The sequence below is a fragment of the Orbicella franksi genome, unplaced genomic scaffold (assembly GCF_964199315.1).
Source record: "Orbicella franksi unplaced genomic scaffold, jaOrbFran1.1 SCAFFOLD_60, whole genome shotgun sequence".
Lineage (NCBI taxonomy): Eukaryota > Metazoa > Cnidaria > Anthozoa > Scleractinia > Merulinidae > Orbicella > Orbicella franksi.
In genome coordinates this window covers 69752-83025 of record NW_027671070.1, presented here as the reverse complement: position 1 = coordinate 83025, position 13274 = coordinate 69752, and the positions used below count along the sequence as shown (strand labels likewise).

Sequence of the window (13274 nt, the reverse complement as noted above, 5' to 3'; positions counted from 1 at the left end):
GTTTCCTTAGAACACTCTTCCGCAGCTAACACTAAAAAAGAGCGATTCAGTGATGGAAGACTGTTAAAAATGATATTTCTTCACCCCTGGAGTGCTTACTAACAAGGCCGTCAAACAGTCAACAGCACGAAGTAAGAGGGCTTGACAAGATAGAAATAATATACAATGAACTAGAGTAAGGCCATAATACAAGCATTCGAAATCTATTTTTTTACCGCTAAGATTTCAAGCGTAAAATGGGAAATCTGAGTGACGATGAAATATTGAAATGTAGTTCCATAATTAAGGGAGAGTTTAGTAGAGTAGTTTAACACTTAGTTGAGTTGTGCTTAACGTTTATCAAATTCCAGTTAGTAATTAGTGTTTTTGTTATCTTTTTTTCTGCTAGACCTATTTTCCGGATGCGAACAGCGTAAGGCAGCAATACAATGTGGAGGAAAGAATTCCGGCGGCACTTGCTAGGTAAATGTAGTCTTAAAATAAGCTACAAACTAATCAAGGAAGCTTTGTTGTCTTGCAAAGCCAGACTCGAGCCTTAAATGTTGCCTTTTTTAATTGTATTATTTGAAACTCTAAATTTCGATTTTTCTGTTTCTTTTTTAGACCTCGGGCACTTCACGCAATCGGATTACAAAGTCCGGCACTTCGCCTGAGGCCGGTAAGATAAAAATCACATATCGTATTTGTTTCATTTCAGTTCTTAGCACTTTAAACAATTGCGCACAGATTACGAAAGCGCCGGTTATAACAACATTTCAGTGCTTAAATACTTAATACTCATCGAAGTAAATGCAAAGCTATCTGCTATCATTGCTAATTTTGAATGAAATCATTTTAACACCAGCGAAATTCTACAGCTTCTTTATAAATCAAACACCACTAGCGACTTAAGAGCTCTGGTACCGAAATTGTTCTGTGCTAAAATACCCAGCTAGGGAAACAGACCACGTAAATAAGCCATTAAAATTGAGTAACATAATCAGATGATTGAGAGGGAGTTTTGTTCGAACCCTGGTAAATAATACTTTTTTTTGTTATTTTTGTTCCCCGCTAGGCCCATTTTTCGGATGGAAACAGCGTAGCGAAAACAACTGGAGAAATGAATTCATTGCACTCGGTGGGTGAATGTAGAGATAAAATTAGTAAGCTTACAGACTAAACTTGGACGCTTTCTTGTGTTGCAAAGTAGCTAACAATGTTGACCTTCTTAATTGTACTATCTGAAAATCTAAATTGCGATTCTGTTTTTTAGACCTCTGGAGCGTTCGACGCAACCGGATTACGAATTCCTGCACCACCTTCATGGGATGGAAGGGAGCCGGTAAGATTCAAATCACATAACTTATTTCAGTTTAAACCAGGTGTTACTAGTTCATCTCAAAAATTCGTCACAGTTAATTAAGTACTCGTAATAACTTTTACTAAATTTCATTGATGAGTAGGTGCGAATCTATTACGAAAGTGCTAGTTAAGCACTTAACTGGTCATTTAGTAAATGCAAAGGAACGCAGTCACTGCATGGCTAATTTTGAGTGAAATCATTCTTTGATCGGGCGAATTATGCGGTTTTTGCATAAAGCAAACGCCAATGGTACCAAGTGTGATTTATTTCAAAATCAAAATATATTGAAGGGTAGTGTTATATAGTTACAGTCTTGGAAGAACTCGGTTCTCGAAATACAGATCTTGGAAATGTCTCCGCTGTTTTATCCCTTTTTAGGTTTTCGTACAGAGGAATTTTACTGTTTTGATACTTGATACGTTTATTTCAGTATAGATTTGTTTCTTTCGTTTTGTATCGTTGTGTAAAATAAAGTAAGCCCTACAAGGGCTTGTATTTACATCAAATTGTCTAATGGGGGAGTGTGCTTGTAGGTTCGTGCAGAAAATTTTCCTTTCCACGAATGAAACGAATCTGTCGTATCGACAAACTTAGATAATGGTAACATGATGTCGTGAAATATCTGAGAGTCGTAGTAATTATATGCAATTGTCGAATGGATAATTTCGCTTGTCATATCTTGCATGAAATTCTCGATCGCACGAAAGTCTCGAATTGGTCGTTTCGAGAAACTTCTATTGGGGTAGCGCAATGTCATGAAATATTTTTAAGTCGATGCTATGACATGTGATTCTCGAATGGAGAACTCTGCTTGTGTTATTTGCCTTTCATGTAATGTAACGAGTTGATAACATCAAAAACCTTCTGCCTGCGTTATTTGACACCTAACAACTGCTACCCAAACTTTAATGTTAACAAAGCAAAATCTATTGGCATTTGTTTGCAGACCATCTGTTTGTTGAAAACGAAGACAAATCCTTATATAGGTTTTTTGTTGTTAAAATTATTTACAAGCCATTACCCAACGTATAATTATGGTTTGTTTCGTGGGTTAAGCGGAAATAACTTGCTCGTTACTTGAATTAATTTTTTCGCGGCTGTCAGAAATCGAACTAACCAACGTCGCTAATGAAAATAGCACATTGTCAGAAAATATTTTAACCCATTTGTTAGTTTTTTTAATAAACTATGCTCCAAGCTTATATAGTATATGGAGCAAAGGAGGGAGTATAATGCTGATAAACATCCAGTGCTGTTCGTGTCGAATAACGACAATGCATCTACAGATAGGCGAGACGCGAATTCTGTTTACATTATTTAAAGTCAGCCGTATTTAGTTGATAGACTCGCTGTTGTTAAAATTCAAAGATTTACCAAATGGAAGTTCAATTCAAATTTTGTTTCGTGCCAGATACTAGTTAATGTCTAGAGATATTTTTATTTTTGATGAAGGTCGGTAGCTTGATCTTGAGGATATTGTCAAATTTTCATCTGCCGCCAACCTGCGGGGGTAAGTATGATGAAATTTGAGCACTACATCAGAATTAAAGACTGACAGTGAATTTTTTGCGTTTCCTGCTGTGAAATTCCTTAAAATTTGTCAGACTGGTGACAAATATTAAGTTAAACAATAATTTTCTGTTTTCTTTAAAATTGTTTACAAGCCATTCTCAGTGTGTAATTATGTTTTGTTTCGTGGGTTAAGCGTAAATAACTAGCTCTCTACTTGAATTCATTTCTTCACGGCTGTCAGTTATCGAACGGAGTAACTTCTTAAAAGTAGCACATTGCAAGAAAATATTTTAATCCATTTTTTAAGTTTGTCAGTAAAGGAGGCTCCAAGCCTATAGAGTATATGGAGTGAGGCAGCGAATATAATGCTGCTAAACATCCAGTGCTCTTCGTTTCAAATAACAACAATGCATATGCAGATAGTGGTGACGAAAATTCTGTTTACATTATTTTAATTCAGCCGTATACAGTTTATAGACTCACTGTTCTTAAAAAACAAAAGATGTCCTAAATTGAAGTTTCTATGTAATTTGTATTTCATACCAGATACCTTTCAATGTGTAGCTATGTTTTGTTTGGTGACTTACCTCTTTAACTCGCTCTTGAGGATAAGTAATTTCCATGCTAAGATAAACACGAGTCACCCAGAGGTGAAAAAGGGAAAGCGCAAAAAAATTAAATAAATGCTCCTTCCTAGCTATTTCTAATCTCTGAAAGTGCTTTCACTCTTTGAAACCGTCCTAGCATCAAATTTCTCTGCAAATAAGACGATAAATTTTCTGAAATATGGACAGGATAAAATGTACCACTAATGTGAGAATTTATGTGGAAATCAACATATATGCACCAATGTACCCGTGGAGGTGGGTGGGGTGGTGCACGAATGGGAACCAGGGTTACCATTTCACAGCAAATTATTTCAGTGATCCCTGTCTCTTGCACGAGAGGTTCTTTAGGAGCATGTCAAGCCCATTCAGTCAACAAGCTCAGTTTTAAGCTAAGTTTTCCAGATTTTCTGTCTGATGGCAACCGGACCAAAGTGCTCGCTCAGTAAAATGTTCCCACATTCCTTACAAAGGAACATTTGAAGTGCTATTTTCCATGGTTCTTGGCGTTTAGCAAATGGTGCCTTTAAATTCTATTGCTAAGAATAGAAAGCGCTTCGTCTCCGGAGATCGTCGTATCTTAAGTAGCAGCTCCCAGCTTTTACAACTCTTGTGACGAGAGATGAAATTGAAACAGACTTTGATAGCCATTACCGAAGCCTTAATCAGACCCACTAGCGAAAGCTTAGCTCAATCCTTTTCCTTTCGACGTCGTCTTATTTCGAAACAGTGTGAACACACAACTCACCGAATCTTCCAATACTGAGTTTGATGTCCAGCTTGAGTTTTGTAGCTCTTCGCGTCTAATCCGCACTTCACTCTGAAAGAAAAACATATAATCAAAAACTGTATCTCACCATTCATCACCAAAACCAGAATTCTCCGACACTAGTGAAAATACTTCACTCAATCATTTCTCCGCCAAAGTTTCAAAAACTAATAACCTAATAAACAGCGCAATTTCTATGTTCAAGACCTCACACTTGGCTTCTATGTTTCCCGAAAATGATCAACCGCAATTGATTTCTCGGCTCAGTTAAGTTAATATCCTTACTCCATGTAATCAGTGATGTACTCATTTTTCTACCAAACGCAAATTCAAAATCTGAAATGGACTGTTTTAAACGAGAATCAAGCAGTGGTTCTCACTCAACTCACCGGATCTCCAAGCTCCGTTCTCGTTGAACTACTGGAGGTTTGTTTTCGTCCGATGCCCGCTTTTCTCTGAAGAACAAAAGAAAAGAAATGATTAATGTTAAAGGATGTGAACAGGCGCTACTACGCACCTTGCAAATCTGTTCTTTCTCGTTATTGATCTTTTCTTTCAGAAAATTCTCTTTCAATCTTATTTTATTGACTGTGATGATTTCGGTTTCCTAGGTTGACGAAAAAATCTCCCTCAGTGACTTTTTTTGGAACAAATGATATAATAATCACACAGGAAGTAATTAACTTTCAATTAGTAACTGGAGCCGCCAAGTACTAGTCGACTTACACCTTGAACGTTCAAGCATTTAAGTGCTCAAACGTTCAAACGCCTAAGCATTTCGATGGACTGACTGAAAAGAGATTTGCCTCTATTTACCGAAAAGGATTTACTGAAACTGATTTCTTGGCTAAGTAAAGTTAACGGCCGAGCTCCCTCTTATCAGCGATGCTCGCATTTTTCTGCTCAACGGAATTTGAAATCCGACATTTTTGGGCTGTTTCAAATGAAAAAAGGTGCACGAATGTGAACCAGGGTTACCATTTCACAGCAAATTATTTCAGTGATCCCTGTTTCTTGCACGAGAGGTTCTTTAGGAGCATGTCAAGCCCATTCAGTCAACAAGCTCAGTTTTAAGCTAAGTTTTCCAGATTTTCTGTCTGATGGCAACCGGACCAAAGTGCTCGCTCAGTAAAATGTTCCCACATTCCTTACAAAGGAACATTTGAAGTACTATTTTCCATGGTTCTTGGCGTTTAGCAAATGGTGCCTTTAAATTCTATTGCTAAGAATAGAAAGCGCTTCGTCTCCGGAGATCGTCGTATCTTAAGTAGCAGCTCCCAGCTTTTACAACTCTTGTGACGAGAGATGAAATTGAAACAGACTTTGATAGCCATTACCGAAGCCTTAATCAGACCCACTAGCGAAAGCTTAGCTCAATCCTTTTCCTTTCGACGTCGTCTTATTTCGAAACAGTGTGAACACACAACTCACCGAATCTTCCAATACTGAGTTTGATGTCCAGCTTGAGTTTTGTAGCTCTTCGCGTCTAATCCGCACTTCACTCTGAAAGAAAAACATATAATCAAAAACTATATCTCACCATTCATCACCAAAACCAGAATTCTCCGACACTAGTGAAAATACTTCACTCAATCATTTCTCCGCCAAAGTTTCAAAAACTAATAACCTAATAAACAGTGCAATTTCTATGTTCAAGACCTCACACTTGGCTTCTATGTTTTCCGAAAATGATCAACCGCAATTGATTTCTCGGCTCAGTTAAGTTAATGTCCTTACTCCATGTAATCAGTGATGTACCCATTTTTCTACCAAACGCAAATTCAAAATCTGAAATGGACTGTTTTAAACGAGAATCAAGCAGTGGTTCTCACTCAACTCACCGGATCTCCAAGCTCCGTTCTCGTTGAACTACTGGAGGTTTGTTTTCGTCCGATGCCCGCTTTTCTCTGAAGAAAAAAGAAAAGAAGTGATTAATGTTAAAGGATGTGAATCACGCGCTATAAATACGCGCCTTGCAAATCTGTTCTTTCTTGTTATTGATCTTCTCTTTTAGAAAATCCTGTTTTAATCTTACTTTATTGACTGTGATGATTTCGGTTTCCTAGGTTCAAGAGAAAATCTCCCTCAGTGACTTGTTTTGGAATAAATGGTGCAATAATCACACAGGAAGTGATTAGCTTTTAATTAGTTACTGGAGCCGCCAATTACTAATCGACTTACATCTTGAACGTTTAAGCATCTAAGTTCAGTTTTAAGCTAAGTTTTCCAGATTTTCTGTCTGATGGCAACCGGACCAAAGTGGTCGCTTAGTAAAATGTACCCAAATTCCTTATAAAGGACCATTTGAAGTAATATTTTTCATGGTTGTTGGCGATTTACAAATTGTCCCTTTATATTCTGTTGCTAAGAATAGGAAGTGCTTAGTCTCCGGGGATTGCCATGCGTTAATGAATTTGATGGTAGCAGCTCCCAGCTTTTGTCGTCTTATTTCGTAACAATGTGGACACACTCACCGAATCTTCCAGTAACGGGTTGGACGTCCAGCTTGAGTTTCGTAACTCTTCGCGTCTAACCCGCACTTTGCTCTGAAAGAAAAAGAAATAATGAAAAAAATCATCATTCATGACATTCATCACCAAAACCAGAATTCTCTGACACTAGTGAAAATACGTCACTCAAATAATTCTTTGCCAATGTTTCAAAAAATAACAGCCTAATAAACAGTGAACTTTCTACGCTAAGACCTCACACTTGGCCTCCATGTTTTTGGAAAGTGATCTACCGTAATTGATTCCGCGGCGAAGCAAGAGTGCGCCCTGACTCCATTCAACAAATGTTTGCATTTTTCTGCCAAACGTAAATTAAAAATCTGACTTTCTTGAATATTTTCATGGAGAATCAAGCGGTGGTTTTCACTCAACTCACCGGACCTTCCAGCTCTGACGTCTCTGTACCACTACACGTAGGTTCTCGTCGGATCCGCGCTTTTTTCTGAGAAAAATAAATACAAATAAATAAATTATGCTGTGAATCACGGGCTTAAAGTGCAATTCTCACATTCTAGGGTATATCCCTCGCACAACACATTTCCACGTCAAACTGAACTGACACTTTGAACATTTGTTCTTTCTCTCGCTCAAATAAGATCGAAGACGAACTAGTCTCACTTAAAGCAATGTTGAAAGAAACCAAACTGCATAGATAGATAGCTTTTTAAATTTGACATTGACTTACCGCACCTTGACATTTCTCTTGTCTGCCAGAGCATCATGGTAACCAACCCCAATTGAACTAATGGCTGGCGTTTGGAACAAACCCTGTGCGTGTTTTAGACAAACATAAAAGAAGAAAGCATTAAGTCTCGTTTGATAGCAGCCAGATGTAAAAGATAAATGGTTTTCTATAATTATCAAGTACACTAAGAGGTCTTTAGAAATCTAAAGCGTTGCAATCTCATCGAAGAGACATGCATTGCAAAACTCTCTTACCGGAGGCGAATCGAGGCTCATTTCGTCAGAAGTGTCAGAATATTCCCTGGCTGTAGTCAATGGCTGCAATGAGATAAAGAAAACAGGCAATGTATATTAATGACATGTAGGACTTTCTCATTTTGAAGCTGGCAGGTTTGGTCGAACAATTAAACTACGGTAGCAAACCAAAACGGCCCTCAACGTCTCATCTGCCACACCCCTACCAGTCTGTTGTGGGTCGTTCAGTGACATTAAATGTTGCATAAATAGGCAGCGCCCAGTAGAAACTTCCTAGATCACCTTGATAGCCGTAAAATGCCCACGGGCAGCTTGCAAAATCAGCCGACGCCACATTCATGGTAAACAAACTTAAAAATGTGAAAATCCGGCCTATAAAATCGGTCAGTTATTTGAAACCACAAAGCGAGTACTCCGTTTTTCTTTCTTGTAGACTTCACTCATTGTTAAAAAAAAACAAATTTCAATGCTAATGACCGGCCTGATTAAGCGCTTAATCCATCGAGTGTTTCTCTGTTCAAAAAGCTCTCACCTGGAATACGTGGTCGCGCTCCCGCGACATAATTCCGGGATAAGACAGTGGCGAAAGACGACTCAGTAACAAACTAAGAGAAGCTGCATGATTCCTCTTTCTTTCTGAGTGCAAGCATAACGTAGCTTGCAGAAAAATGATGAAACATGAAACATGAAACATACTACATGCCGCACGACACTCTGTTGGCGCAACAGCTACTAAATGAGAATGCACTCTAAAACCGACTAAATAAGGGTGTTCGGTGTGATCGTAATTGACAGCTTCTAAGACGAAACGCCCACAAAAAGAACATCTGCTTTAAATAAATCGATCTTCAGAAGGGTAAACAACGTTGAAATCTCCTCCAAAGGAAATTACTAAAAGGTGGAACACCACATACACGACTTTCTCTGGTGGTTTGTTTCGTTAAAAAGTAATAAACAAAAACAGAGCAAGAAAGGCAAGCACTGAAGAGCCCTGCCAGTTAATCGTGCCAGTTAATTGCGCGATAACACCCACACAAGGTCGAATTCCGGGCGCCACTAACTAATCTTAAAAAAACATCTGTGTTGTAAATCTTCAAACATGCGCTGCGTAACTCTGTTGTTCTTTAAAAGACAGCAGAGATCCTATAGACAAACTTGACAGCTTCCAGATAGTCTGCTGGCAGCTGGTTTTCTCTCTTAGGGTCACTTAGACGAGCGCTTGGTCATCGCGGACGCAAAAAGGCAGTATGAAGGCGAGACGAGAAAACACCGTCTGCGGACTCTTTTTAACTTTTCAAACCCTCCGTCAGCCCAACAATGGAGTACCTGATTAGTCAATATGTGCCCTATGACAGATAGCTGACAGGAGGGAAAATAAAGCGTCATAAGTTTCGCGCGAAGCATAACAAAGAGTCTCGAGCGAGCATGCGATAGCGTATCATCCTGTTTGAGTTGACTAGCTTACACGACTCCAACAGTTCGTGACATTTGTACATTTGCCGTTGTCTTCGGTAACTCGACCTTTTTTGTCTCTTCACTCCTATTCATGAAGGGGACTTCATGTCGTATAAAGACCGTGCTATGGCAAAATTTTTAGAGGTCATAGGTCTGCTTGATTTCCGCTGTTATCTGCATGTCGAGTTTGCACCTCTATAATTGCCATGTGTTTATGCATTTTTGAGGCTCATTTCTATTGTAAGACATGTTTTTAAGTCTCCAAGTATTCGCTTTCGAAGGAAAAAATATGAGATTTACCGTGAAAATGTTGCTTACGTGCATTCTATATTGTGACGCTGGGCCCGGCTGTGATTAGAACTGTTTGCAAGTACAGTAGGTAGATTCTTACCACGGAAAATTTGTCCTCGTACGTTTTTCTTAGGAGACGCCGTAGCCTTACTTCAAGTAAGCTATACGTTCCTCTGGAGACATTCGTATATTTCTTGGACCTATACCTGATCGAGCTCATGTTTCTCGAGCCTGATGTATAGGTTTAGTCCTCCTTTTGTTCGTTCTGACACGACATGATTCAAATGTAGTTGTTTACGGACAACTCTTGATTGTTTTTGCCTTTGGCTTAAATAAACCTCACATCAATTTGATGACTAATAAAATATATATATATAAAAAAAACATTGTAATCATGTTTAAAGTAGGACAGTGTTTAACTAAACAAGTAATCAACACTTTTTACTATTCCCTTGTTTACCACGTAAATTTACCTTGCTAACCACGTAAATCATCGAGACTTGTGTGTACCCATATGTACTCATATGTACTCGTGAGGTGTTTTAGACTCGGCTTTTCTATTTTTTTTTTACCTCTATTAGGTGGCAAACACCTCGTGCGCGACTACTATCCATTTCCCCGAGGGTGGCCGTTTAATAGGGGTTGAAGTGTACATGAAAGATTTTAAAGACATTTCTTGTCACATAGATAGATATCCAAAGGAAACATTTTGATAGGAAGAGTGAGAGTTTGTAAGTGAGTGTAAAGAACAGAACAGAACAGAGATAACTCTTTTTCATCCGCAGTACAGTGAACGAATTGTCAAACTAATTCCTGCTTACCGACAAAGAGTGAAATGGAATGATATAACTCTTGCAAACAGATTTCAGATCGCAAGTAATTCATATCTTGTTCTGTCCGTATCAAATCACTCAGAACTCAATACATACATACTCAATTTTTTGGCAGACACACTACTGTCTTTATTGCCTGGAACTTATTAAGCGAGACTAAACATCCCATGGAACATCAGATGACTTATCACAACTATCGAGCAACTTATAAGCTACATAAAACTGATTACCTTAAGTTTTACTCCGTCGTCTGACGAATTTGTTGAGAAGAGGCAACTTGATCTGAAACGTACGATGAATTTCACGAAGTATAACAAACATTTTCCATAGTCATTTTATAAGAGCAACAGACCACACTTTTAATGGGTTTATAGGCGGTAATAACCCACTTAAAAACTTTCCTCATGTTCTCCCAAATAATAATAATAATCGAATATTTCCTCAGGATAACCCTTCAGTATAAAGTACTGTTATCAACGGGGTCCTGCTAAGAATTAAAAACTAATAAACAAGAATTATTAAGATATATAAAATAAGATACATATTAAAAACCGTTAAAAATACAATAGAAATTACAAGTAATAATCGTCTAAGGCTTTCCTAAATAAAACTCTAGAATTAATGTTTCTTAAACTTAAAGGCAATAAATTAAAAATCGAGGCACCTAAAAAATAAAAGCTACGGCGTGCAAAATCCAGTCTGACTTTTGGCATAAGTGCGTTCGTATTACCCCTGTAAAGCCATAGAGAGGTAGTGTGCTCTACTGCTTAAATAACTCACGGCTAGGTCTTACCACTTACGCACACTAGTACGGAATTTTAAAATGTACTTACCACGGTTCCAAGCCGGTTAAACGTTAGCTCAGTCACTTTTCATCTAAAATAAGCCCCTGTTTTACCGTTCGGCTGAGCGGAACAGTCAAGGCCACAACGCCAAATGAAGAATCCATTGGAGGGTAAGTCTAGTGCCAGCAGCCGCAGTAATTTCAGCTCCAATAGCATATACAATGGTATAGACTCACAAATGATGGACATAGCATGTGGGGTTCCACAGGCGTCTGTTCTTGACCCACCTCTATTTTTGACTTACATAAACGACATAACTGCTTCAAGTTAAGTGTTTTCTTTCACATTATTTGCTGATCACACAAACATATTCTATAACAGTACAAGTTTGAATCAGTTACTCTTAATGACTAATAATGAGCTAGCACAGCTTTCGGTTTTGCTTCAAAGCAAATAAATTATGTTGAAATATTTCTAAAACAATATTATATATTATTCTCAAATAGGAAAAATGTTAAGAATGAAGACCATCAATCTTAAGATAGATGAACGCATCATAAACAGAGCTAGCGAATGCAAGTTTGTAGGTTCAATTAAAGTTGAAAACCTAACATGGAAACCTCACATCAATTTTATAACTAATAAAATATATAAAAAAAACATTGTAATCATGTTTAAAGTAGGACAATGTTTAACTAAAAAAGTAATCAACACTTTATACTACTCCCTTGTTTACCCATATATCCACAATTGTAATATTAGTTGGGCCAACAATTATCGTACAAGATTGTCTAGAATTGTGACACTTCAAAAAGGAGCGGTTAGGAATGTAAGCTTAAAGATTAAGTATGGAGGGAGTCCAGTTAATACCTAGGAATATCTCTTTTTACGTTTAAATTTCATAACAATCAGTTTCCTAAAAATATGACAAATCTTTTCCCAGCTAATTCCCAAATACGTAGTTATAATACACGGCATGCAGATGACCACGTAAACCATCGAGACTTAGACAATACTCATTGGCCTACCAAAGGTCCAAAAATATGGAACAGAATAGATAGCAAAATACGTTAAATCTAATCATTACATTTATCTAAGAAAAAGATGAAAAGTAATATAATTGACAAAACAGCAGTGGCGAATTATCCCTGTAATAAAAATGCATATTAATTTTATTGCTTCTTTGTTTACTTTCACGAGAATTAGGATAACAATAATGGCAGATGAGAAGATTTCAAAATTGGCATAAGCTCTATTTCTCATCATTAAGTCTATTATAATGACGTGAAAACCTAGCTAAGTTGCAGTTGACCTCAATTTTAAAGGGATCTATAACTACAACCAATTTTTTTGCTTTTTTGTAGACTCCATCACTATGTAATTTAGCAGTGACTCTAAAATAAGATAAACAACGCATTAGTGATGGAAGGAATAAAATGAAATGAATTGACAGTGAAAATGAAATGCATGATTGCAAAGCTGACACTTAAAGGAATTGACGGACTACCAAACTCGCTATGTCCAGACATAGTTAGGATTGTTTTTAACCAACAAGCAGAAGGTTTTTATAAGAAGGGAAAGTAGCGTCCAGGGACCGCTTAATCCCTTACTAATTAATATAACTACTGAATAAGCAATAACAAAATAATAAAGTTTGTGCCAATCATTGAACCACAAACTTCTAGGGATAGACAAGAAAATCGGCACACATTCATTAAGGGTATTTATGTAGTAGAAATAACAGTTAAGGTGGCTCAAAACAGTTTCCAGCAATTAGATTATGATGGGTCATTATAACCACTCTTTATCACTTGATGCTATCTCATAACCACCTGAAAGTTTTTAACCTTTAAGTTTTTTGATACCATGATTGTAGCATCAAGTGATAAGGAGTGGTTATAACGACCCATCAAAATCTAAACGCTAAGTTTCCAGCACTCAGATTTTCGTGGGTCCTTAAAACCACTCTTAATCACTTGATGTTACAATCATGGTATCAAACAACTGCCCAACCATTGGTCAACACGTTCTTATCATTGTCGTGACACAATAGACTACCATAGAAACAGTATGACCTACTAAAAACACCCTTAATTACAGCTTTAGGAGCCCTTAATTCAAAAACAGCACGGTGGAATTTTTTTATACTATCAACATTTTAAAAGCATGATAACACGCAATATTTAGCATGCTCATCAAATAATCAAATGATCAGGTGATAAAGAGTGGTTAA

The 13274-nt window shown here is 37.4% G+C and overlaps 1 protein-coding gene and 1 long non-coding RNA gene across 3 annotated transcripts; one reads left to right on the top strand and one right to left on the bottom strand.

Moving 5' to 3' along the window:
* Positions 1–311: 311 nt before the first annotated feature.
* On the top strand, positions 312–1357 carry LOC145477242 (uncharacterized). 2 transcript variants are annotated; one of them, XR_014047736.1, is made up of 3 exons: positions 312–462; positions 604–658; positions 1055–1357. It is a non-coding gene; the product is annotated as an uncharacterized LOC145477242 (long non-coding RNA). The 2 variants fall into 2 exon arrangements; XR_014047737.1 differs by having other exon boundaries at positions 438–658; positions 1055–1117; positions 1253–1357.
* Positions 1358–3746: 2389 nt separating this feature from the next.
* LOC145477243 (uncharacterized) lies at positions 3747–9716 on the bottom strand. The gene is made up of 3 exons (XM_081455495.1): positions 6703–9716; positions 6070–6135; positions 3747–5731 (listed from the first exon to the last, which is right to left on the bottom strand). The coding sequence occupies exons 1-3, from the start codon at positions 6820–6822 to the stop codon at positions 5597–5599; spliced, it is 321 nt and encodes a 106-aa protein (XP_081311621.1). The 5' UTR covers positions 6823–9716; the 3' UTR covers positions 3747–5596.
* Between the last annotated feature and the right edge of the window lie 3558 nt (positions 9717–13274).

Bases quoted from the DNA above. Each gene is read 5' to 3' on its own strand.
- LOC145477243 (XM_081455495.1), bottom strand. From the start codon at position 6,822: ATGAATGTCATGAATGATGATTTTTTTCATTATTTCTTTTTCTTTCAG. The intron at 6,136-6,702 runs GTGAGTGTGTCC...TTTTTTCTTCAG, and splicing joins ACCCGTTACTGGAAGATTCG to AGAAAAGCGGGCATCGGACG. The intron at 5,732-6,069 runs GTGAGTTGAGTG...TTTTTCTTTCAG, and splicing joins GAACGGAGCTTGGAGATCCG to AGTGAAGTGCGGATTAGACG.